Source organism: Phyllobates terribilis, unplaced genomic scaffold (assembly GCF_046119375.1).
Source record: "Phyllobates terribilis strain yellow unplaced genomic scaffold, ASM4611937v1 Scaffold_1__5_contigs__length_1240528914, whole genome shotgun sequence".
Classification (NCBI taxonomy): Eukaryota; Metazoa; Chordata; class Amphibia; order Anura; family Dendrobatidae; genus Phyllobates; species Phyllobates terribilis.
Genome location: NW_027362761.1, coordinates 811,638,414 through 811,666,054, shown reverse-complemented (window position 1 = coordinate 811,666,054; position 27,641 = coordinate 811,638,414). Strand labels below are relative to the sequence as shown.

Here is a 27,641-nt window from a genome sequence, read left to right as displayed (position 1 = left end):
AAAGACTAGTAGTAGTGGCGCAGTGGCACTGTTTAGCTAACTTGCACTCCAACTTTTTCTCCACCTTCCTGCTTCTTCCATACACATAGATGTTAGTTACACTGCTGTGAACATGCTCCCACTGTGAAGTGCTATTGATTGGCAACAATTATAATATTAATAATAATCTTTATTTTTACAAAGCGCTAAAATATTCCGCAGCGCTTTACATACATTATCATCACTGTCCCCATTGGGGCTCACAATCTAAATTCCCTATCAGTATGTCTTTGAAGTGTGGGAGGAAACCAGAGAACCCGGAGGAAACCCATGCAAACACGGGGAGAACATACAAACTCCTTGCAGATGTTGTCCTTGGTGGAATTTTAACCAAGGACCCCAGCGCTGCAAGGCTGCAGTGCTAACCACTGAGCCACCGTGCTGCCGAATTAATTGATGCAGGCATAGAGAGTGGGGACAATTAACAAGCTTTAAACACTTACATTTAGCGTTTAGGGTTACTATAAACACCATTAAAATACTGCACTAGGAGGCTGATAAATCACTCTAAATATATTCTAAAAGTAAATCCTCATGACAGGTTTCCTAAGTTACTATATTTGGTTATTTTTTGGCCCTTTTGTGGGTTTACAATTTAGTAACTATTGGTGGGCTATTGTCTGGACTGTTGTCTGATGTTGATATATTTAATTGTTCTGATACAGAGTTGCAGATTCCTTGTAAAGACATAGAGAGAGATTTATTACTCTAAGTTCAGTCGAATTTTGTGCATCATTAAACTACACATATTGATAAGGTGGTATGACTTCAAAGAAAAAGGGCAGTGGTCTAATATGCAACACTGTGTGCCAAAATTTTCAGGAACAAAGTAACCAACTCATATGTAAACTTATATTACACAAATTAAAGATGAGCCAAATTTGTCAGCAGAAACCAACAACTTTGATAAATATAGCGCATTTTAAGACTGTATAGTCTAAATTTACTCAGTCCCCAATTTTTTTTTTTAGCAAATCTACCCCAGTGACTAAAAGAAAAATATATAATATTCTCGCTACCTGCAGCACCCAAAAGAGGGAGCTGAGGAGCTTACTGCATACTGGTATACACTGAACACAATAATAAAACAGTACACAGTGGTTGCAAATAGAAAGAATGCTATTTTAATGTATGTTGCCTTTAAAAATAATTTGGAGTTCTGCATCAGGAAATCAAAACTCTGACTACTAAAAAGATTTGCACAGAATTGTTGACATAAAAGTGATATTCACTTTAGGCAGTCAATGGTCTAACCAACTTCGACTTTGTAAGGTGTACCTATAGCAATTTATGAATACACAGTATATATATTTATGTTTAGACATATATACAGTACAGACCAAAAGTTTGGACACACCTTCTCATTTAAAGATTTTTCTGTATTTTCATGACTATGAAAATTGTACATTCACACTGAAGGCATCAAAACTATGAATTAACACATGTGGAATTATATACTTAACAAAAAAGTGTGAAACAACTGAAAATATGTCTTATATTCTAGGTTCTTCAAAGTAGCCACCTTTTGCTTTGATGACTGCTTTGCACACTCTTGGCATTCTCTTGATGAGCTTCAAGAGGTAGTCACCGGAAATGGTCTTCCAACAATCTTGAAGGAGTTCCCACAGATGCTTAGCACTTGTTGGCCCTTTTGCCTTCACTCTGCGGTCCAGTTCACCCCAAACCATCTTGATTGGGTTCAGGTCTGGTGACTGTGGAGGCCAGGTCATCTAGCGTAGCACCCCATCACTCTCCATCTTGGTCAAATAGCCCTTACACAGCCTGGAGGTGTGTTTGGGGTCATTGTCCTGTTGAAAAATAAATGATGGTCCAACTAAACGCAAACCGGATGGAATAGCATGCCGCTGCAAGATGCTGTGGTAGCCATGCTGGTTCAGTATGCTTTCATTTTTTAATAACTCCCCAACAGTGTCACCAGCAAAGCACCCCCACACCATCACACCTCCTCCTCCATGCTTCACGGTAGGAACCAGGCATGTTGAGTCCATCCGTTCACTTTTTCTGCGTCGCACAAAGACACGGTGGTTGGAACCAAAGATCTCAAATTTGGACTCATCAGACCAAAGCACAGATTTCACTGGTCTAATGTCCATTCATTGTGTTCTTTAGCCCAAACAAGTCTCTTCTGCTTGTTGCCTGTCCTCTGTGTGGCATTGACCTGGTCTCTAATTTGAGCTGCTGTTGTTGCCTGTCCTTAGCAGTGGTTTCCTAGCAGCTATTTTACCATGAAGGCCTGCTGCACAAAGTCTCCTCTTAACAGTTGTTGTAAAGACGTGTCTGCTGCTAGAACTTTGTGTGGCATTGACCTGGTCTCTAATCTGAGCTGCTGTTAACCTGCGATTTCTGAGGCTGGTGACTCGGATAAACTTATCCTCAGAAGCAGAGGTGACTCTTGGTCTTCCTTTCCTGGTGCGGTCCTCATGTGAGCCATTTTCTTTGTAGCGCTTGATGGTTTTTGCAACTGCACTTGGGGACACTTTCAAAGTTTTCTCAATTTTTCGGACTGACTGACCTTAATTTCTTAAAGTAATGATGGCCACTCGTTTTTCATTACTTAGCTGCTTTTTTCTTGCCATAATACAAATTCTAACAGTCTATTCAGTAGGACTATCAGCTGTGTATCCACCTGACTTCTGCACAACACAACTGATGGTCTCAACCCCATTTATAAGGCAAGAAATCCCACTTATTAAACCTGACAGGGCACACCTGTGAAGTGAAAAACATTTCCGGTGACTACCTCTTGAAGTTCATCAAGAGAATGCCAAGAGTGTGCAAAGCAGTCATCAAAGCAAAAGGTGGCTACTTTGAAGAACCTAGAATATAAGACATATTTTCAGTTGTTTCACACTTTTTTGTTAAGTATATAATTCCACATGTGTTAATTCATAGTTCTGATGCCTTCAGTGTGAATGTACAATTTTCAAAGTCATGAAAATACAGAAAAATCTTTAAATGAGAAGGTGTGTCCAAACTTTTGGTCTGTACTGTAGATATATACTGTATATTCATAAATTGCAGGTACACCTTACAAAGTTGGAGATGGTTAGACCACTGATCTATATATTGTAGGGATTCACTCTTTTTGGTAGGCATAAGGTCTAAGGTAGTGTTCACACAGGCAATGCAGTTTTGGTCCAAACACATGCAGTTTTCATTGCTTTACACAGGTTGCACAGCACCAAAACAACAAAAATCATTAACATAAATCCCTAGCCTTGTCCAGGCACTAACTAAACAGTATAGACCCTGACTACTTCAGTCACCGCTGAGCTAGCCCCAGTTCGGTCAAACAAAACTATTGTCCATAGCAACTGCTACTTGCGGTTTGGTGCACACGACCTGTGCAGACTCTTCTCAAAGAGATTCTTTCTTGCTTCTCCCTTCAACTTCAAGACACATCCAGTTTGCTCAGCCTCCCCAGTTGACTGACTTAGATGAACACCTAGCTTGTTTATGTACAGAACTAGCCAGGTATAATAATCAAAGACTGCAGAGCCTGGATTTAATCCTACAGATGAACACCTAGCTTGTTTATATACAGAACTAGCCAGGTGTAATAATGAAAGACTGCAGAGCCTGGATTTAATCCTAGCCTACCTGGCATAGCTACTGTATATATATATATATATATATATATATATATAATATTATACTTATAATATATATATAATATATTATATATATATATATATATATATATATATATATATATATATATATATATATATATATATATATATATATATATATATATATATATATATAGTGTGTGTGTGCTGAAATATCTTGCAGATCGCTTAGTGTTTGGGTCCTAAAACCCCTCAACCAAAAGACTATTTAGAAGAGCTGTTTCGCTCAAGTGGCAGAGGTGCTGAATTTTTGCATCAGCCCATGCACAGGGTGGAGTATAGGTTCAATGGAAAGTCTTCAGCCTCTAAACACTCTTTTGAGCCATCAGTAAAAATTTGTTAAAGTGTAGGTGTACATCAAAGTATTGTTTGATAACCTTTGCTTCAAGGAAGCAATAGATGAGGTCTTACCTGGTAGCTTTCAAGACTACCACTGGAAGAGCAGACTCCAGAGTATATTTTACTTCTTCTAGCGTCATGTTAGAAGCGCTTTCTCCATTTATATAATGTATAATGTCTAGCGGTCTCAAGGTTCCCTCTTGATCAGCTATAGAGCCTGGCTTGATATCTTCTACATACAGCACTTGAGAAGGGCTATTTGGGCCTCCAGAGAGAGAGAGACCTAAGCAAAGTAAAAGTGTTAGAGACATTTTTGAAAAAAGGTTACAAAGTCTCTAAATAGAAAAAAAAAGAGAGGATACAATCAACTTATATTTAGTAGAACTTTACCCAGTAGGCCTTTGTTGCACGTAAGTGTAATATCGGGCAGGAGATGAGAAGGCACCTGTGGCTTAGGAATCTCCAGTACACGGCCAAGTACTAGACGGACAGTTTTGGGAGCTGCCCTAAGTAGATTGACTGCTTCAGTATGGCTCATATTTGAGACATCTAGATTATTAACCTAATGAGAAAGTGGAAAAAAGATCAGCAAGAATAGAATATGGGAATGTGGAAAAGAAATGTAAACAGTCAAGAGTTTCCTCAAATACTCAAATCTTATAACACAGAGGACTAATGTACCCACTTTTATAAGCCGATCACCAGGCTGCAAGCGTCCGTCACTTTTGGCAGGATCTTGAATGATATCATGAATATAACATCCTATGCAGTCATTGGCTTTGGTCACTGTAAAACCCAGACTCCCCTTCTCGGATTTAGTCAATGTGACATGAAGCTCCACTTCCTACAGAGAAATGAGACAGAATGTTACATCTTTATACAATCATTTTGTTATTCCTTATCTCATGCCACCACTTAGAATAAGAACTCAGACATATCCAGACAATATGCTGAATTCTGACACAGAATAAAAATGATTATGTATATTAGTTTTAGGTGGAAACAGTTAAATTTAAAGGGACCCTGTCATATCCCCAAATGCTATTAATGTGCAGATAAGAGGTTAATTTGCAGATTAATATTGTTCTAAAGTTGTACGGCCGCCGCACTGAAAGCCCGGCTACCGGCAGAAAATGAAGTTTATTCCTCCCGGAAGCCTCCAGCTTTTGGTAATAGAGGTGCGGCCAAGATGGCTTCAATCACAGCTCAGTACTCAGTGAGCAGCAGATGTAAGCACATCCCAGCACTGACTGACAGCCGGCTGAGCAGTGACAGTAGCCACATTGGTAGCAGGGTTTTCAATGTGGCGGCCGCGCAGCTTTAGAACACTATTAACCTGCAGATTAACCATATATCTGCAGGTTAATAGCGTTTTTTGACATGACAGGTTCCCTTTAATTTCAATTAAATGCAGTAGATGACTTCATTTTTGCAAAATATAGCCAAAGAAATAGTTAAAACTATGGTACGGCTGTCAAATTGAATTCAGATTTTTGCACATGTATTACACCTGTAAATACTTGCGTGACTTGAGATCTAATGTCTAAAATGAAGAGCATCATAGGAATCCATTATATTGTTAGTCTGGGTCATTAGAACCATGGTTAAGCTGGAGTTTGGGCTCCCTAAAGAGGGTGCAAAAATTAGCTCATATTTCAATCTTATAATACCAGCCACTCTAATTATATATCTAATATCTCAACTAGTTCTTATTTACCATGTAATTCTAGGCGTACTTTATCATTGGCAATATTCTATATATAACTGAAGGTGCTGAGGAGCTTAGGAAAACTTACTGGCTCATAGTCTTCCAAGTCCTTGAGTTCTAGGTTCTTAAAATTTGACGTGGTATCAAGGAATGTATTAGAATCAGGTAAGTAATCTTCAGAAGGTAAGACCGGAGGAACACTGCTACTGTGTGTTGGGGTCACATCTAGTGAAACTGGAGAAGGTGGATTGCTGCGCATGAGAAAAATAGTAAATATTAATTAATTTAGTATTTAAAATGTACTATTTTAACCTTGCAATTTACCTGATTTTAAAAATCTTCTCAGTTGTAAAGAATGAAGGGATGGTAAATCTATAGTTTACAGCTTGTTGCCAGTTACAGGTGACTTATGAGGGAAGGAGAGAAAGAGCGCACACTTGCAAGCGGTTTAATAAATGGCTTGTAAGCACTGTTCATAAGCTGTCCTGTCTCTGGATAGCTTCAGAGCACCTGCGTTTCTCCGATGCTGCAGAGGCAAAGCTTCTTCGACTAGCAGCATCGGAGAGCACAAAGTTCGGTCTAGCGGCTCAGCCATACTGCCACCCTGAATTGTTAACCATCAGGAGCGCACTAAACCCCTATCAAGCAGGAAGGCAGGAGGCTGAGGAGCAGTTTGCACCTGAAGGTTGAACAAGAGGACGTCTCTGTAAAGACTTTATCTGTCATTTTTATGCATGTTACCATATAAACCTATGGTAATACAAACTATCACTAGTGAGAATATAGGGACCATCAAAAGACAGAAACAACAAAAATGTCTGAGTAGTCCAACCAATTAGGCATTAAAGACTATGTCATCAGGTGACAAAAAAAAAACAAGAAAACATGCAACTACCACTGAAGTTGGCCTATAGTCAGCATTCTTGATGAAAGTTGATAGTGGTGGGCCTATGGACGCCTTTAGGAACCAGGATTTGGGTGCAACTGCTATAACAGCATAACCTTATAGTTATACCCCTGGAGCCTCAGACTGATGATAGTCAAGTGAAAGGTTACATATTCCAGCAATGAAACTTCACTACAAAGTCAAGTAAAGTGTAACAAGAAACAACTTTTATTTTAATTCTGTAAAAATAAAAGATTGTTTCCAGCCTATGAATTTGACTTGCTGAACAAAATTTTCTATAAAGTAAAGCCCATGGTCAGATTATAGAGAAGCCATTTACTATTTGCAGCTTTTATCTTCCCACCTGTCATCAAACCGAGGTTTATAAGGAGTCTGTTCAGGAGTGTAAAAGCTGGAGCGGATTGTTTCTTCCTGGATGTTGGAGGTATCACACTGGGCATGGTGTGGTGCCAAAGAAGCACTTGGTGTTTGATAGACTGTGGCATTCCATGTTGGCATGTCATCTTGTATGGGTATAAAGTCTTCATCAGTCCCACTACTATCACTATAGCTATCTCTCCTAGAAGGGTTTTTTCTCCTAGCGCTTGAGTCATTGACCTCCCCATTGTCTTCATGGTCAGAGATATCCTCAGGATCTTGAGAAAAGGAACCATACTTGCTGCCTTGGTCTTCTGGTATACTTTGCTGTGGGGAATTTAATGGTGTCTGCAAAGAAAAATAATACCTTAACTTAAGCATCAAACATCAATTTATCGTTAATCAACACTACATTGGTATGAAAATCGCAGAATTTAGCATGAAAGTTATCTTTTGGTGAATTTTGGTATTTAATGAAAGTGTATAATACATATCAATTTGGTCTGGTGTGTAGAAAATATTAGGACACAAACCATGCACTTCACTTACCAGAATTACAGGGCGGATCTCGGGCAATACACCAGAGGGCGGCCTGCACATCAGCAAGGTGACTTCTGGGGACGTTCCTCTCAAAGTAGAAATAACTTCCTAAAATAGAGAAGAAAAAACAGGATTGCATATGAAGAAAAATAAGAGAGCAAACATCTGATTCATCTAGTATAACTGTAGAATATAAAGATAAATAGATAGATATCACATGGAAATAAGGAATATTTTATGAATGTCTTACCTGCTGACTAAGTCCTTTCAGTGAAGCCCCATTCACCTTAAGGATCACGTCTCCAACATTTATTTTGCAGCTTTCTGAAGCTGGTTGACCTGGGAACAGTTTCTTCACTCGGACTATGCTTGAGCCCAGCTGACCAGGAATAAGATTTTCTTCTCGTGAGAAGCTGAAGCCCAGTCCAGAGCTATTCTTCACCAGTTTGACTTCATACATATTTTCTGAAATGCGAGAAGAAGGGGAAAACGCATCAATTATACCAGTGAAAGGCAATTTGACATTGTTCTGGGAATTTAAGTCTCAGGCTGCTCTTTCAATTAACTACAAAAACTAACATTATTATTTATTTATTTTACTCACTTACAGGTGCATCTCACTAAATTAGAATATAATTTACTGAGATGACTTTTGTGTTTTCATTGGCTGTAAGCCATAATCATCAACATTAACAGAAATAAACACTTGAAATAGATCACTCTGCTTGTAATGACTCTATATAATATATGAGTTTCACTTTTTGTATTGAAGAACTGAAATAAATGAACTTTTTGATGATATTCTGATTTAGTGAGATGCACCTGTATATAGCGCCATTAATTCCACAGCGCATTACAGACATTACCAGCACTGTCCCCATCAGAGCTCACAATCTACATTCCCTATCAGTATGTCTTTGGATTAATAATTGCTTTTATTTAGAATTATTGCAGTATAAGCTTTTACACCAAACCAGGGCAGGTCTTAGGCAGAATTGTTCCCTGTGCAAAATTCTGATATTCCAGGAAAATTGATTTAGGCTTTCTTCACACAAAGTCTTTTTCTTGCTGATTTTAGGCAATTGTAAAAATTACGATGAAATTCATGTGTACTGCACATCCGCACCTTATCATATGAATGGCGGTGGATTTGCAGATGACGGAGCTGTGCTTTTCAGCAAATAAGTACATTTGGTCACTGACAGCACTGGGAACAGCTGATCAGCGGGGGTGTCGTGTGCCGCAACCCCACCGATCTGGTATTGATGACCTATCTCAAAGATAGGTCATCGATATTAAAGTACCGGAGAACCTCTTAAGAATTACTAAATGTGTATTTATGCTAAGAGCGTAAAACTTTTGCATTTCGGGTGAAGGGCAAAAAAATGGAAGCCCCATCTTAGTGTGCTGTGTAATTTGTGAAGATCCCATAATCATGTGAAATACTAATATAACACCTACTAAATAAGAGAAACCCTGAGAAATCGTGCAAAAAGCCGCTCTGCAGTGCGCTGCTCAGGAAACAGAAGCAGTGAGCTGCCTGATCGTGTACATAAAGGGGTATACAAGCTGAATACAAAGTCTATGGTTCTGTACACTGCTCTCACAGAACAGTGTCTGTAGCCACCCGACTCAGCACTAAAGGTGAGCACTAAGGCTGCGTTCACATGCTGCAGCTGCAGTGCAGTTTCTTGTCATTACAATACAGCAACGATTTTGCTGTGATTTTCAAAACTCCCGGCAAACAGTGCAGTTTTTACCAAGGTCGCAACAAAAATGCACCGCTGCAGCAACACAGCCTGAAAACACCTAGGGCAACATAAACTCTTATTACAGTCCTGGGGCTCGAAAACTGCAGAGGTCGCACATCATCAAGGCCGGCCAAGTAGCAGACTATCAAAACTACGCTACATTGGTATTTTTTCGATTCTAAAGTGAAAACATTCTGGAACACCACTAGAGGGCGACAACCACATAGCAGATATGCATACATAGCGATGGTTTCCCACCATAGTAAACCAGAATAAACAGTGAAGGAGACCACTCATCTACGAGACCACTCACCTATGTGAATGGCTTTCTCTGCTGTGAAAGAAGATAGAACTTAATTTTGCCACTGAACTTCTGCATTAATAGACATGCAGTACAGACCAAAAGTTTGGACACACCTTCTCATTTAAAGATTTTTCTGTATTTTCATGACTTTGAAAATTGTACATTCACACTGAAGGCATCAAAACTATGAATTAACACATGTGGAATTATATACTTAACAAAAAAGTGTCAAACAACTGAAAATATGTCTTATAGTCTAGGTTCTTCAAAGTAGCCACCTTTTGCTTTGATGACTGCTTTGTACACTCTTGGCATTCTCTTGATGAGCTTCAAGAGGTAGCCACCGGAAATGGTCTTCCAACAATCTTGAAGGAGTTCCCAGAGATGCTTAGCACTTGTTGGCCCCTTTGCCTTCACTCTGCGGTCCAGCTCACCCCAAACCATCTCGATTGGGTTCAGGTCTGGTGACTGTGGAGGCCAGGTCATCTGGCGTAGCACCTCATCACTCTCCTTCTTGGTCAATTAGCCCTTACACAGCCTGGAGGTGTATTTGGGGTCATTGTCCTTTTGAAAAATAAATGATGGTCCAACTAAACGCAAACCGGATGGAATAGCATGCCGCTGCAAGATGCTGTGGTAGCCATGCTGGTTCAGTATGCCTTCAATTTTGAATAAATCCCCAACAGTGTCACCAGCAAAGCACCCCCACACAATCACACCTCCTCCTCCATGCTTCACGGTGGGAACCAGGCATGTAGAGTCCATCCGTTCACCTTTTCTGCGTCGCACAAAGACACGGTGGTTGGAACCAAAGATCTCAAATTTGGACTCATCAGACCAAAGCACAGATTTCCACTGGTCTAATGTCCATTCATTGTGTTCTTTAGCCCAAACAAGTCTCTTCTGCTTGTTGCCTGTCCTTAGCAGTGGTTTCCTAGCAGCTATTTTACCATGAAGGCCTGCTGCACAAAGTCTCCTCTTAACAGTAGTTGAAGAGATGTGTTTGCTGCTAGAACTCTGTGTGGCATTGACCTGGTTTCTAATCTGAGCTGCTGTTAACCTGCGATTTCTGAGGCTGGTGACTCAGATAAACTTATCCTCAGAAGCAGAGGTGACTCTTGGTCTTCCTTTCCTGGGGCGGTCCTCATGTGAGCCAGTTTCTTTGTAGCACTTGATGGTTTTTGCAACTGCACTTGGGGACACTTTCAAAGTTTTCCCAATTTTTCAGACTGACTGACCTTCATTTCTTAAAGTAATGATGGCCTCTCGTTTTTCTTTACTTAGCTGCTTTTTTCTTGCCATAATACAAATTCTAACAGTCTATTCAGTAGGACTATCAGCTGTGTATCCACCAGACTTCTGCACAACACAACTGATGGTCCCAACCCCATTTATAAGGCAAGAAATCCCACTTATTAAACCTGACAGGGCACACCTGTGAAGTGAAAACCATTTCCGGTGACTACCTCTTGAAGCTCATCAAGAGAATGCCAAGAGTGTGCAAAGCAGTCATCAAAGCAAAAGGTGGCTACTTTGAAGAACCTAGAATATAAGACATATTTTCAGTTGTTTCACACTTTTTCGTTAAGTATATAATTCCACATGTGTTAATTCATAGTTTTGATGCCTTCAGTGTGAATGTACAATTTTCATAGTCATGAAAATACAGAAAAATCTTTAAATGAGAAGGTGTGTCCATACTTTTGGTCTGTACTGTATATGTGTCAACCAATGCAGAAAGTATGATGGAAAAAGCTCATGACATGATGATATTTGTTGCACCACTGGAGTTAACATGAAAAGTATCTACACACATTAGATAGACTTTGGTGGAACCCACTGATTGTATTGGGAAAGGCCAACCATGCGCAATTTACAGTTAGGTCACGTTCACACGTTCAGTATTTTACATCAGTATTTGTAAGCCAAAACCAAGTGAGGAACAATCAGAGGAAAAGCATAATAGAAACACGTCACCACTTCTGTATTTATCACCCACTCCTGGTTTTGGCTTACAAATACTGATGTAAAATACTGACGAAATACTGAATGTGGCCTAAACCCTATTTATGACCCCCACCGAAATTGGCAAACTTGGTCAACATTAATCTGATATGGATGGTCACCTTAAAAAGGTCAAAAGTGACCAGTTTTTATGCTTATTTTATTCCCGCTGCTCAGATGAATATTGCTTTCTTTTTTTTACTTTAAATCTAAATATGAATGGTTTATTCAATGCAAATTTTTATCTTCTTTCCCATGGGGTTGATGCTAACAAGATTCTATGCTCTCTTGGCGAGTCTTTAGGCTGCTCTGCATTATTATCCTGTGATCCAAACCCCCATATTAAAGACCATAAAATTTGAACTAAATTAAAAGGCCTAGATCTTTGGAATAAAAAAACAACAATGCAATACTCAAAGGAGCAGTGGGAATAAAATGAGAGCAAAAACTGTCCACTTTTCACCTGGTGACAGGTTCTCTTTAGAGCTACAAATTTATCATGTCACAAAGGTATTGTGATTTACAACCCATGATTCCTCAACATATAACTTATTCAACTCTGCTGCATCAATTCTAGTGCAGCAGTGATTCAAAAGCTATATGGGTGCTATCAGTAAGGGCGCATTCAGACATCGGTTGAAATCAGCCCGAGATCAGACCGCAATTCATGGACTGGCCGTGGGTCGCTAGACCTGAGCGACCAGTCCATGCAATGCGGCTCCATCTCCGACCGATTTGCACAAACGTCTGAATGTGGCCTAACACAAATCATTCTTGTGCCGACATTTTTCTGAGCAGAGGCAATGTTCTTCTTCTGACACATGGTACGGATTATGGTTGGAAACTTGCTGTGCAGGGTCTTTTCCATGTAACTTCTCCATGTGACAGGGGAGGAGCGTTTACCCTCCATTGCAGCGTGCCAACACAAGTGTGACTGATTGTTAAAGAGGGTCTTTCAACCAATTTTTCCACACAGTAGCAGGAATGTACACAAAAACATTTTGTTTTTTCTCTTTCTCCACTCTGTTGTATAGATACAAGGTGGCAAAATTACTGGCGCCAAATATGCTAATTTTTATTATCCAATAGGTCGTTTCGTTGAGCTCCGTGGGCTTGTACTTTCTGATCGAAATGAAGCATCCATAGAGAAGGTCAGAATTGTGCCAGCATTATCACACCAGACTATCTGTCTCATGTGACCACGCTGGTAATGTCGCCCTCCCAGTAGTAGTAATACTTACCTGTAGTAGATCGGCCCTCCTTGGACCTCAGCTTCTCCTGTGAAGCTACTCATTCTACCAACTGCTCACCACTCTGATGCAATTATCAGCCTTCTACCCCAGGGCCTTACTAACAAGAAGTGCCGGGAGGTCACGAGAGACAGATAAAGTCTAGTGAAATCATGCTGGCAATACCTTAATTGCGGTAATAGTAATACTTACCTGTGGTAGGTCTGACCTCCTTGGACCTCAGCTTCTCCTGTGAAGCTACTCATTCTACCAACTGCTCACAACTCTGATGATATTGTCAGCCTTCTACCCCAGCACCTTACTAACAAGTGCCGGGAGGTCACGAGAGACAGATAAAGTCTAGCGCAATCACGCTGGCAATACCTTAATTCTGGTAATAGTAATACTTACATGTAGTAGATCTGCCCTCCTTGGACCTCAGCTTCTCCTGTGAAGCTACTCACTCTACCAACTGCTCACCACTCTGATGCAATTGTCAGCCTTCTCCCCAAGCGCCTTACTAACAAGAAGTGCCGGGAGGTCACGAGAGACAGATAAAGTCTAGCGCGATCATGCTGGCACAATTCTGACCTTTTCTATGGGCGTCTATTTTTTAGGAACTGAACTAAATGAGAACGTCCTGTTGAATAAAAAAAAATTGCATATTTGGGGCCAGTTATTTTGGTGTCCTGTATATCCACAACAAAATAGGGGAAAAAACAATTTTAATCTACCTTCCTGCTTCCATGTGCAGGAATATACAGGTCCTCTTTAAAGGCTAGCAATCTATCTCTAGAAAACTTCTGCCACCCAAAACTACAGCTTCATTCCAAAACTGTTAGAAGGTTTAGGGTTGCTCCCTATGGCATTAGTAGTGCAGAACAGCACTGGGTGCTGAGGGTATCTAATGTATCCTTACCATCATTGATGAAGTTGTATTCTGCTGGTGCAGTAGTCTTTCTGTTCTTCGGCTTGCTGGCATCTGCTTGGTTCGGTGGTGTGCACTGAGGAGTGACAGGAGCGTGGACTTTAACAGCTGGCAGCTGCCCTTTTTCAAGCAGCAGAGTTACCACCTACAATAATAACCAATGTATGTGAATATCCCCCTAATACCAACACATCAATTATGTGCCAAGTCATTTCTAAACAAACAGATGTTCTTCCTATAGGGATTAAGTATGTATAAAAAAGTATATACTTCTATATGCACTGATGAATAGGTGACAGCATCTTTACTCGGGGAGATATCTGACCTGGGACAACATCTGTACGCAATATGTTCTCGTGGGTTTCCTCAGACTATGTACTAATAGGTCAATTTTCTTTAATGAAATTGCCCTGACTGAGTTTATAAATGAGCGAGAGCGCCCCTCTTGGGGACAAGAACTAATGTGAATGAGTACAATCTGCGTTACGCTCTGCAGAATACGTTACCATTATATGAGCAAAGGGTAGGTCTATAAAGTAGGTACCATTTTACAAGTTCTTGACATTTGTATTGTTACATATGTTGGACAGATAATTATGGCCCTAAAGGGACATTCTGATTTATGTTACACATTTTTAACACCTTGATAGGGAATTATCAGTTAATAGAGGCGAGTACTAAGATTCCTAAGTATAAGTCAGAGCTGAGAGTGGTTACAATTTTAGGCTACAGCTTGGGTTCTCAGTGGTGAGACACAGTCTAATCTGGTTATTCTTGGGGTGCTTTTCTACTAAAAAGAAGACAGCTCCTTTAAGGGTGAGTTTACAGGTCATGGCCCAATAACAGATAATAACTGATGAAAAACTGCAATTTGACAGAAATATTATCAATGGGTTTATAGTTTAATGCAAACTATATACACTACTCACAAAAAGTTAGGGATATTTCGGGTGAAATTTATGGAAAACATAAAAAGTTCCCACTACACTGATATTTTATCATGAAAGTCGGGCATTTAAGTAGAAGAAGAAGAAATGGTGATTTCCTCAACTCACACAATTTACTGAAACAAAAGCCAAGAACAGTGGTGGGTATACCCCAACAAAAAATGTCAGTGTCTCAATATCTTGTCATGTCGCCTTGAGCATCAATTACAGCTTGACAACAATGTCTTCTGGTGCTCGCAAATCGAGTTAGTCTCCTGAGGCATGACATCCCTCTCTTCTTGAAGGGCGGCCTTCAGGTTATTGAGGTTCTGGGGTACAGAGTTATGAGCCTCTACACGGCGACTCAGCTGATCCTATTGGTTTTCTATGGGATTCAGGTCTGGAGAAAGTGCAGGCCACTTCATTTGAAGTACCCAAGTCTCCAGCAGCCGTTCCCTAATGATGCGACCTCGATGAGCTGGAGCACTGTCGTCCATGAAGATTAAGTTAGGCCTGTGTTGTTCATGCAGAGGCACAATGACTGGATTAATGATGTTAATCAAGTAGTAGGGGCTTGTCACTGTACCATTCACAAAGTGTAGGGCAGTTCTGTATTGACTACAGCACCACCACCAAAGGCTCATCTGGTGACAACAGTGGCTGATGCATAGCGCTCTCCTTGACATCTCAAACACCATTATTTCTGCTCATCAGTCAACAGCACTGAGGCCCACTGGCTCCTTGTTCAGCGTAGATGCTCCATGGCTCATGCAAGACGATGATGCCTGTGCCTGGTGGAGTGGTCAGGTACCCTTACAGGTCATCTATTACGTAGACCACCCTGATGTAAATGGTTTTGAATAGTCTGACTTGACACTTGGCTGCCTCTTACCTCCATTAAATGTTCCTGGAGTTATGTAACAATCATCATCCAGTTCCGAAGGGCATTGTTCACAATGAAGCGGTCATCAAAGTGGGATGTGGCCAAAGGACGTCCACTTCCCTGCCTTTCTGTGACTCTTAAGCTATGTGCCCACGTTGCATTTATGAAGCAGAAAATTTCTGCTGCATAAATGCAAGTCCTCTCCCGGAAAAACGCATGCGGAATTCCGCACGCGTTTATCGCGCATTTTTCGCGCGTTTATCACGCGTTTTCCACATGCGGAATTGCCTTGCATTTTTTATGCATTGGACAAAGGCAATTCCGCTTGCGGAAACGCAAAATTAAATGACATGCTGCGGATTTTTGAACGCGGCATAAACGCTGCGGAAAAATCCGCAGCATGTGCATAGAACTTGCGGAATCCCATTGGGGACCATGGGGTGCGGATATACATGCGTTTTTCAAGCGTTTACGCTGCGGAAATTCCGCAGCATATACGCTTGAAAAATGCTACGTGGGCACACAGCCTTACAGTCTGTCTGTTTCTCTCTTACAACCTGCTGATGACATTCTGCGACACTCTAAGCTCAGTGGCCACTTCCATCTGGGAACATCCTCCTTGAAGCATTGCAATGGTGAAGTACTGTTGATTAATTGTTAGGTGTTGTCTTGGTCTCATGTCAAAATGTGAACAGCATAGTGAGGAGGACTCTTGAAATACCAATTCTAATTGAACCCTGAAATTTTTTGGCTGATTCATGAATCAAACACCTGTTGTTAATTTTGCCATTAAGCTCCTTGTTAGAGAACAGCAAGTTGTGCAAAAATTACTGAATCATTGAACAGTTGGACAAGTGCATTAAAAAAATTAGAGACGGTCACAATGAGTTCACATGAAAAGGTTAGAGATTTTAGGACCATCTTGAAATTTCACCTGAAAGCCACATTTCCCTAGCTTTTTGTGAGTAGTGTATGTAAAATGAAGATAGAAACACCGAAAACAGGCATAAAATGCTTTGAAAGGTCCCAACTTTTTGAGCAATGTGGCGTTGCACAAAGGTTTTTGGGCTGTTAACATTTTTATGCTTGTTTCAGCTAGCTCTGCTGAAATGGGCATGGTGGAGCATGGCGACACCCACTCATCTAATACATGACAAGCTGGGGGGTACCTTACTTCACAAATCTTACTCCAATCCAAAATGAATCACACGCCTCTGACTACAGCAAGGCCCCTCATCAAGTCTGGCAAATACAACACCAGTCTTAATGAAACAGGGCCAAAGTGACAGCTTTTGCAAGACAATAATAGGAACTATGACCCCAGTTTATCGAGACTGGCATTTTATATGCCAGTCTTGATGAGGGAGGAGTGCTGGAGTCAGTGGCACCTGATTCATTAAGAGGGACTGGAGTAAACATTGTGTCATAAGGTAGACAACAGCCCGCCATGAATTAGACGAGCCGGCCTCACCAAAACCTTTCTTGGCTCCACCCAATTTCGAGGAGCTGGAAAAAACTGGCGTGAAAACGGTAAAAGTTTAAAAATTTCTGCGCAACTCCACGTTGTGTAAAGATTTTACAACTTTTCAAACCGTTTTACGCCAGCTTTCTAAAAGCTTTGCTGAATCAGGGGCTACATTTACTCTGCATTGGCAAGATCCCAATTATACAGTCAATATAACAAAGCAACACCACACAGCAATATTTTAACTTCGATATCTTGGATAACTAGCACAGTTTGTTCATTAGTAGGTAGTTGGTAGGTTTTGTTCATATTGTGCTTGAGTTTTCCCTGTATAAATAAATAGAGCTAGATAAAAAGCTTCATATTTCATCTGGATTCATAATTTGGAAGAAAATATTGAGTCAACATAGAGATTAAAATATCAATGCAGAAAACATAAAGAGATGAATATAGACCTAGATAAGAATATAAATTAATGCATATCCATATTTATCACTGATTTCATCCAGATTTAAAGATGTAATTTGAATAAGATCTTAGCCATGATGCAGAAGAGGGCAATAGGGTTGGAGGGAAGGGCGTAGTTTACCAGCTATATTTCATGAAATAATAATGCATTGCAGCATTATCATTGCTACCAAAGGCTTTTTTTTATATGCTTACTTTGAATATGGTTTAGATGTACAATACTTTACCTATTGCACCATGCCTTTTTAATCTTGGATGACATATGTGAACTCTCAACTGCAAACTGTATTGATTAGGATTCCAGGCATAGTTTAGCCTCCATGTAATCTAGCATCAGTATTATGTTATATATTTCATTGAAATGCAGTGCACTAAGATTTACTCTTAAGGACAAATCAGAAGAGAGCTGCCCCTTAAGTATATCCTACCTGACCAGTATTTCTCAACATCTCCACTGCGTGCTTATGTGTGGCGCCCTCCAGACTGGTTCCATTTACAGACAGGACACGGTCACCTTGGAAAGAGACAAACAGTTGTAATAATCCCACAATTGCATAGTTAACAGATCTCCAAATTAATACCTAGAATGTAGTTGATGAATAGTTACAGGATTAAGAAAAAAAAAAGTTTAAAAGGTCAACAGAATTTTACCATGCAACAAACCAGAGATAGAAGGCTATTGTGCAATCACAAAGATAGTTCACAGTAAATCTGTACAATTGAAGCATCCTTCTGTGATTCATTACATTTATTTTTGTCTTTGTATTATCAAAATATTCCTCTCATTACTAATGTAGGCATCTTATAAATGGAGCTTTTGTTTTGTGGAAAACCTATGAACCTTTGTTAGTTCACATTTATTTGTAGCAATAATAATGTGCCAGTCTAATCGGAAACTATCCCCTATTGCATGAAAACATCTCTGTACACTGGTTAAATATTTAGATTTGAGAGTCCTCAGTGGTTGATACCTTTTAATGGCTAACTGAAAAGATGGTAACAAATTGCAAGCTTTCGAGACTACCTTGGTCTCTTCATCAGGCTAGTATACCACAAAATCTGAAGAGTCACATATTTATACACAATAAGACACATAAAAAATGCAATAGGTAAGACAGGTGATGAAAAGCAGAGTTATTATGGAAGAGATAAACAGTTCTGGTTATAAATATTTTAGCAGTTAATAGATAAGGAGTGTGAAGGTTTTATTGTCCTGTGACTAGGTCCGGTGTTGTGATGGCCTCACAATTCTGAGGAGCACATTCCTTAGTTTATGTAGAATGACATAAATCCATGAGACACATTCATTCCTGCTCTGAAAGTGTTAAAGGTCACCATCAGTTTATATTCTGAGATTCTTCTTTCTCTTTGAGATTTGAAGTTACCTTTTAATACCAGTAATTTCATGTCTTTTATGCTGTGATTAGGGGAACAAAAATGCATGGCTACAGGTAGATCTATTCTTTTTTCTTTTATTGTGGGACAGTTTCCATCCAAAACACATAAAAACTCTATTGTTTACAGCCAAGCCATCAGATACAATCGGATATGTTCCAACCAGATGGATAGAGACAAACACCTTGATGGCCTCAGAAAGACCTTTTTGAAACAGGGCTACCATCCAAAAACAATTGAGAACCAGATTACAAGAGCCACCAGAATATCAAGGAATCATCTCCTACATTACAAAACCAAACAAGAAAACAACCGGGTGCCTCTAGTAGTCAACTACAATCCAAATCTGGAGGCGCTAAGAAGAGCTGCACGGAAACTACAACCCTTACTACAAAAAGATGCCCGATTACAATCCATATTTCCAGACCCCCCACTTCTGTGTTTCAGGCAGCCCCCAAATCTAAGAAGCATCATTGTCAGAAGCTCCCTGTCATCTCCACCAGCTACAGGTACCTTTCCTTGCAACCAGAAAAAATATAAAACCTGTCCGTTTATGACGACCACAGACAAGATAAAGATTCTCAATTCACATCAGGACTATAAGATCCCAGGTATGTTCAGCTGTATCACATCTAATGTAGTGTACTTGATTATATGTACCAAATGGCCACTGGGGGTCTTTATGTAGGGGAGACAGGGCAAAAACTTAGAACAAGGATGAATCATCATCGCCACACAATAAAAGAAAAAAGAATAGATCTACCTGTAGCCAAGCATTTTTGTTCCCCTAATCACAGCATAAAAGACATGAAATTACTGGTATTAAAAGGTAACTTCAAATCTCAAAGAGAAAGAAGAATCTCAGAATATAAACTGATGGTGACCTTTAACACTTTCAGAGCAGGAATGAATGTGTCGCATGGATTTATGTCATTCTACATCAACTAAGGAATGTGCTCCTCAGAATTGTGAGGCCATCACAACACTGGACCTAGTCACAGGATGATAAAACCTTCACACTCCTTATCTATTAACTTCTAAAATATTTATAGCCAGAACTGTTTATCTCTTCCATAATAACTCTGCTTTTTCATCACCTGTCTTACCTATTGCATTTTTTATGTGTCTTATTGTGTATAAATATGTGACTCTTCAGATTTTGTGGTAAATTAGCCTGATGAAGAGACCAAGGTAGTCTCAAAAGCTTGCAATTTGTTACCATCTTTTCAGTTAGCCATTAAAATGTATCAACCACTGAGGACTCTCAAATCTAAATATTTTTCTATCTACTGGCTAACAGGGTACAAGAATATATATTTTCCCTATACACTGGTTAAAAAAATCTATGTCCACAACCCAACCCATGCTAACTATTCTGAGACCAATATTCTCCATAATCGGAACTCCCCTTTTCAAGACTTTACTTTAGCTGCACCAATTCTCTGGAATGAGCTACCTTGAACAATTAGATTGATCCCCAAAGTCCACATTTTTTTGTATGCCCTAAAAACACATTTTTTTATGCAGTAATATACAAAAGACCACAGCACTCCTGTATAATTTATTGGTCAGTCAGCATGTCTTGTTCAAGAGTACCACACTTTACAAGATGGACAAAATTTCAGTTCTCTCAGACTGTCCAGGACAATTTTTTTTTTGCCATTGGTCTGAAAACTAACATGTAGGTAGTTGTTAACAGAGGCAACTACCAGCCAGTTCTACCCAGCGCCGGCTCAGAGCGGTCACTGCTCCACATCAACAGAGCAGTGCCTTCTCTTCCAATTAGGCAGCGGGGAGGCGGCTGTGAGCATGACATCAGCAGTCACATGCCGTCAACAGAGCAGAGAGGAAGAGAAGCCGCTGTTCTGTCTACGTGACGTAGGCGAAAGCTGCTGAATGACCGCTCTATGCCGGCAGAGCTTGGCTTGGGCATGACAGGCAGGTCAGTAGCAACTTCTTGCCTGTTAGTTCTCAGCCCCGGAATAAAAAAAGTAAATTAACCCTTTAAGCACGGCCTGATAAGAACAATTTGGTGCATGTTCGGTGGAGAGGAGCACAGCAAATGATGACAGATCAATAAACGATATTCTTTTCTTTGCAAGAAGTGCTGTGAGCATTCTTATATTACTGTTATATTTATATGAGTACCACCATCCACCCAGAGTGCTGACCATAACCTATTTACTACCTGTTTTAGGCACAATTGCTAACTCAGAACCCGAGTAAACCATACGCTCCACGTACTTTATATCTGTACATACACAGATTCTAGCTAGTGACCGGCTCATGCAGTTATACTAGATTGTTTTATAAAAAATGTCTGAACCATTATACAAAGCAAACCTTTTGGGTCACCCCTCGTAGACTGTAAGCTCTTGTGAGCAGGGCCCTCATTTCTATTGTTTGAATTGTTGATTAGCTCTTTGCATGTATTTTCTGTGGAATATGTTGGCGCCATACTAATAAAGATAATTAATATTATTGTCTGTAGACTTTGCTCAAAATATGGAAACGTATACAAGAAATACAATAGAGTGAATGTATAGTCCCAGCTATAAAAAACCTGAAATGATTCAAACATCTGTGTATGACAGGGTATATACAGGAAGGTTGTTACGGATATATTATCATGATATTTTTTGATTGCATGTTCTGCCTATTCCTAGAACCTTCATGAAATCAAGGTGAGAAATACATGGGGAGTCATGCCAGAAATAAGCTGAAAAAAAGTCCTAATTGAGTCAGTCTGGACATAGACATAAGATTTGTGCTCAAAGCTACATTAGCGATTCCCAATAATGAATCAATTCAAGTCCATACATTACCCAACGCCAATAAATCACTATATATATATATATATATTTATATATATACAGTATATATATATATATATATATATATATATATATATATATATATATATATATATATATATATATCTGGTTTTGCAGCAAAAGAATATTTACATCATGTAGACATTGTCACATACTGCTCTCTTCTGAGAAATGAGGGGGCATAAAAGCTGGCTTCTGAATAAAGGAAGAAAATTGAAATAGTGACAATATCACAAAGGAGAACACAAATCTGTGAGCTATACCTTTTTGTATTCTGCCGTCAGCTTCAGCGGCTCCTTTTGGTATTACTGCTTTCACATAGATACCTCCATGTTTTACGCTGGTATTTACTCCCCCCTAAAAAAACAACAAGTTTTATGTTATTAATTGAATAAAAATAGAGAAATATCCTACTAGAATATCCTAAAAAAGGGGCTTGGACCTAAGAGATTTGTACATAACTCAAATTAATTAAGTGACCTCCCAAAACTATTTAGTTTAAAACTATTCTAAGAATTAAAAAGAAAAGAAAAATATTGCTAATACAAATCCAGTGACAGAGTTACAGAAGTTACATTGGTAGCAATAAAACCTGGCTCCAAAGAATGCGACACATAAAAATACCATAAAAACACAGGGCACAGATGGAAGGACATAACCTGCTTATAGCACTATGATGTGAACACTATAAAGGGGTTATCCAGGACTATTTAATTTTTTTTTACTATGGGGCCTAAGAACTAACAGGCTGGTAGATGCTAACTACCTGCCTGTTGTGCCCAATGCTGATCTCTGCTGGCAATTCAGCGGCTTCCGCTGACGTCAAGTCGACAGAGTAGCGGTTTCTCTTCCGCTCTAATCTGTTGATAAGGCATGACTGCTGATGTCATGCTGATTGACAGCCATCTCCCCTCTGCCACTGGAGCAGCTAAATTGCCTGACCGCTCTGAGACAGCGCTGGATAGGACAGGCAGCTAGTTGCCTCTATTAGGAATTACCCTCCTGTTAGTTTTTAGGCCCATAGTAAAAAAAAATAAAATAAACCAGGACAAACCCTTTAAGTATAGCTACCGCACAATAGAAATGAATATACAGTTAGGTTCATATATATTTGAACAGAGACATTTTTCTAATTTTGGTTCTAGACATTACCACAATGAATTTTAAACAAAACAATTCAGATACAGTTGAAGTTCAGACTTTCAGCTTTCATTTGAGGGTATCCACATTAAAATTGGATGAAGGGTTTAGGAGTTTCAGCTCCTTAACATGTTCCACCCTGCTTTTAAAGGGACCAAAAGAAATTGGACAATTGACTCCAAGATTATTTATATGGACCTTACTGTATATATATATATATATATATATATATATATATATGTAATGTTGGAAAGCAGGAGGGTAAAATCCGGGATGGAGTGTATGTGTCACTGAGGTGCCTAGCCTTGGTGATATGAAACCCGGAGAGAAGGCTCCAGCACTGATCATGCTGAGAAGTGTTTAATGGCCCCAGATTTCAGATTTTGGGTCCAGGTTTTAGGAGCAGCTGGGAGAGATTCCAGAGGAAGGCTGTTTGTTTTTGTCTGCTGGAAGTTTATGGACTTTCAATAAATCTTCCTACGTGACCAAGACACCACGTGCCTGTGCATATATCTTAACCGCGGCCAGAGTGAGTGATCCTTTACTATATATTACTTATAGCTGCATCTAAAGTCACAGGTGATTAGGTAACTGACCCCCGGAATTGTTCTGCACATGGGTCCAAAAGCAACAAGCTACAGAGCTGGTTGTTAGTAACACTGCAGGACCTACAGGAATAAACCTAAATCATCAGTAAACTGTCATCTCTCTGCAATGTAAGTATATGGGAAAACTAAACAGATGGACAAGAGCTTCAGCGAAGAACAAGTATGAGAGGAATGTCTGGACCACAACAGACTTCAAGTCTATTGAATGACAACAATGATCTGTGAATTTATTGCCCAACATTGAAACAAGTTATGAAATACAAATGGACACACAATATCAACCCAAAGACTGGCAAACAAACACTTGAGCTAGTTGCCAGGAAACATCCAAGCTCCAACACTCACACAAAAGTAGAATATAAAGCACAATGTAGGGCAACATGCTGAATGAGAACTGCAAACGCACAGCAAGGCATGCACAAATGGGATTCCTAGGTTATATCGTCACAGTGTACCAATGCTAGAAAAATATGCTACCATATTTATTTTACTTACTTATATAGCGCCATTAATTCACTTTACAGACAATATTATCATGTCACCATTGGGGCTCACAATCTATCAGAATGATAGACCCAGACCTTTAGGAGAGGAGCATTTGGCATTATCATGCACGTGCTCTTCTTGTAAAGGGTTAAAATAATAAATAGGGTTTTTGGCGGGAATAATGTTTTTCCAGCTGGGTTTTCCCGCCACAGCAGCAGGGTCTGGATTGGCTGCGGATCCCAGCCAGTAGTGAGGTGTCGCAGGGGAAGATTGCGTTTCTTCGCCTGGCGACACCTGCTGATAAGGGAGTTATTTTGTAAATAAAATAAGTGGTGGGGGTATATAGTGACTGGCAGCGCCCATGAGCTTGTCAGTCCTCGGCGCTGCCAAAAGAAATTGCTGCCGTACCTGTATAACATGGAGGCCGTTCTGGAGGAGCTGTGCAGCCGGTTAGGAGAAGAGGGAGTCCTTGCCTGCCTTCATCGCTGTCTGGAGACAGCGAGCGGTGATGTTCTGGGGCGGAGCGCCACGGTGAGACTGAGCAGAGGTCCAGAAGTGCAGATGGAGCCAGCCGCAGTGGAAGCGCCGGAACCCCAGATGACGTCATCCAGCGGCGCGGGCATGCGCACTGGTGGTAGGAGCAAGAGGAGGAGAGTACTGTATTCCCTATCTCCAGTGCGCCCACAGAGGTCACGGGGGGGGGAGAAGAAGTCGCAGGGGAACAGCTGACTTGTCACCGGACGGCAGGTCCAGGCTGGCCTCAGTTGACCACCGGCTGGAGGGAGCCGTTGCTGGTCCTGAGGCTGCCGGTATGGAGAACGGGATGTCCACGGCAGGGGTTTTCATCCAGCATGACCAGACCCAGGACCCTGCATCTGAGGGTGGTGAGTATAGCCCACCTGTCACACATCACACATTAGAACAGCTATCGCAAGTATTGTCATCCCTTAGGGATATATTGCAACCCCCTGCTGTCACTTCTAGGTCAGCTAGCCAGTGCTCTGGGGCCACAGGTGTAGCCGGAGTTTGGAGGCACCTAGACAGTGGCCCAGAGACTGGCGGGGGGGAGCAAGATTCCATAGCAACCCCATTGGCATCAGGTGTCAAAGGGGTGGGTGAAGAATGTTACAAGGAGATTCTGGTATGTCCAGTTTCGCCGCTGGGATATCATTTGTCCATGACAGTTAAAGAAAAAATATGGCGTAATGAATTTATTGATATCCTGTCTTTGCTACCAGCCTCCAAGGAATTTTTGTCAAGGCTGGACAAAGACGAGGATAGGCGTAGGCCGGTACCTCGGTCCTTTAATAACTGGTTGCAGGCTTTTTGTATTTACACCAGTGTGATGGTTGAAAAGTTTCCCAGCAAGTCGAGATAGTGTTAGAAGCTTACAAACATTTTGGTAGTTTGAGCTGGTATTTTTACGCCGAAAACTTTCGCCAGAAGATGGCAGTGTATCCATCCTTGAAATCGGGAGTTAAGGATGTGGGTTTATGGCTTAATTTAATGCTGCCAAGTAAACCTAATAATGTTCAGCGAAATGTACCAGCTCAGACTAGTACCTTTAGAAAAGGTACATGTTTTGCGTTTAATGAGGCACAATGTAAGTGGCCGAATACGTGTAAATACAAGCACGAGTGCTCCTTTTGTGGAGGGTCGCACGCTACGTCCAGATGCTTTAAAAAAGCAAGTGGGCAACCTTCCACAAAGGAGTACTTGGGTAAAATGCAGCCATGGTTAGAGCAGTACCCAAACCGCAAGATGGCCGAAATTGTTAAAGGAACTAGCTGAAGGAAGAGTGGCGGGCCCCTTTAAGGAGCAGCCATTTAAAAATTTTCGGCTATCTCATCTGGGTGTAGTTCCAAAGAAAGAGATGAATGCTTTCAGATTGATTCATCACTTGTCTTATCCATATGGTACCTCTTTGAACGATAGCATTGATAGCAGTATAAGTACTGTTACATATACGTCTTTTGATAAGGCTGCTGAAATAGTTAGAAGTTTCGGTCCCGGGGCATTAATGGCCAAGGCCGATATAGAATCAGCCTTTAGGTTATTACCTTTACATCCTAGCGGTTTCAATTAATTAGGTTTTCATTTCAACGGTTTCTTTTATGTTGATAAATGTTTGCCCATGGGGTGCTTGGTATCTTGTTTTTATTTTGAGGCCTTTTCATCTTTTGTAGAATGGGTGACAGCACGGCAGTGCATGAAGGGCGGTATAGCGCACTACTTAGATGATTTTTTGTTTATAGGTCCTGGCGACTCGTTGGTGTGTAATGAGCTTTTGTCCATGTTTCAATTAATTTGCAAGCAGTTTGGTATTCCGCTTGCGGAGGGAAAAACAGTTCACCCAACCAATTGTTTAGAGTATCTAGGTATAGTGATTGATACAGGTAAAGGGCAATTTAGGTTGGCAATAGCTAAGATTGTTAAATGTAGAGAAGTGTTGTTAGCAGTGATGAATAGGAAGAAAGTGACAGTGAAGGAGGTCGAGTTGTTGCTAGGACTTTTAGCCTTTGTGGCTAGAATAATGCCTATGGGCAGAGTATTTTGTAGACGCCTGTCAGCACATATTGCAGGAATCAGGAATCCTGTATTTCATGTTAGAGTCACAAAGGAAGTTAAGGAGGACCTACAAGTTTGGTTGGAGTTTTTAGAGTCATTTAATGGCCAGGCTTTGTGGCGTCAGCCTTTTATCGCAGAAGAGGAGTTAAGTTTGTACAGGAATGCGGCTCCTGAATCAGGCTTTGGTGTTTTTTGGGATGGTAATTGGTGTGTGGGTCAATGGCATTGGGCATTGGCGTAAGAATGGGGTGTTGAAGAATGAAGTATTGTTAGAACTATTTTCTATTTTAGTGGTTATAGTAGTTTGGGGCAGTCAGCTAGCTAATAGAAATATCATCATTAAGTCCAGTAAAAAAGGGGTAGTCCTTGCAGTGAACATTTTGTCATGCAAATGTGGTTTAGTTATTAGAGTTCTTAAGGCCCCGTCACACTAAGCGACGCTATAGCAATCCTAACAACGATACGACCTGTCACCAATCGTTGCTGCGTCGCTATGTGGTCGCTGGTGAGATGTCAAACAGTCAGATCTTCCCAACGACGCAGCAACGATGCGGCGACCCGTAACGATCTGTATAACGATGCACGCCTATGTGTTTCTGTGTCTGAGTCGTCAACAAGGTCGTTGGTAAGGTGTCAAACACACCGATGCATGCTACCCAGCGGGACCTCAACGATCAAAGAAATGTCCAGACCATTCCGACACGACCAGCGATCTCACAGCAGGGGCCTGGTCGCTGCTAAGTGTCAAACGTAGCGAGATCGCTGCTGAGGTCGCTGTTGCATCACAAAACTTGTGACTCAGCAGCGATCTCGCTTAGTGTGACGGGGGCTTTAGACATCTAGCACTGCTGTGTTTGAAAAGGAATATTTGGCTGAAGGCGGTACAGGTTGATGATAGCGATCATTCAGTGGCTATTTTGCTGTCTCATTTTCAGTTCAAGAGTTTCTTCAGTATTGCCCCAGGCACCCAGGAGAGGGGAGTGGAGTGTCCGGAGTATCTCTGGGGATTGATTTGGTCAGGTTAATGGAGCTGTAACAGCGGTCTATGGCCATTTCTACTTGGAAAGGTTATTCGTCGGCTTGGGTTGCATGGGTTAAATTTTGTAGGA

At 40.7% G+C, this 27,641-nt stretch overlaps 1 protein-coding gene across 6 annotated transcripts in view; it reads right to left on the bottom strand.

Annotated features, from left to right (window-relative positions):
- Window positions 1–27,641, bottom strand: part of PTPN13 (protein tyrosine phosphatase non-receptor type 13) — a 388,996-nt gene that overhangs the window by 50,418 nt on the left and 310,937 nt on the right. For all 6 annotated transcript variants that reach the window (XM_073637137.1, XM_073637140.1, XM_073637138.1 and 3 more), the window contains 10 exons: window positions 21,994–22,087; window positions 17,930–18,015; window positions 13,751–13,904; window positions 7,794–8,008; window positions 7,553–7,651; window positions 6,990–7,351; window positions 5,828–5,990; window positions 4,717–4,875; window positions 4,422–4,593; window positions 4,104–4,314 (listed from right to left, as the gene is read on the bottom strand). In XM_073637137.1, coding sequence (XP_073493238.1) covers window positions 4,104–4,314; window positions 4,422–4,593; window positions 4,717–4,875; window positions 5,828–5,990; window positions 6,990–7,351; window positions 7,553–7,651; window positions 7,794–8,008; window positions 13,751–13,904; window positions 17,930–18,015; window positions 21,994–22,087 — 1,715 coding nt within the window. The remainder of the gene's footprint in view (window positions 1–4,103; window positions 4,315–4,421; window positions 4,594–4,716; window positions 4,876–5,827; window positions 5,991–6,989; window positions 7,352–7,552; window positions 7,652–7,793; window positions 8,009–13,750; window positions 13,905–17,929; window positions 18,016–21,993; window positions 22,088–27,641) is intronic.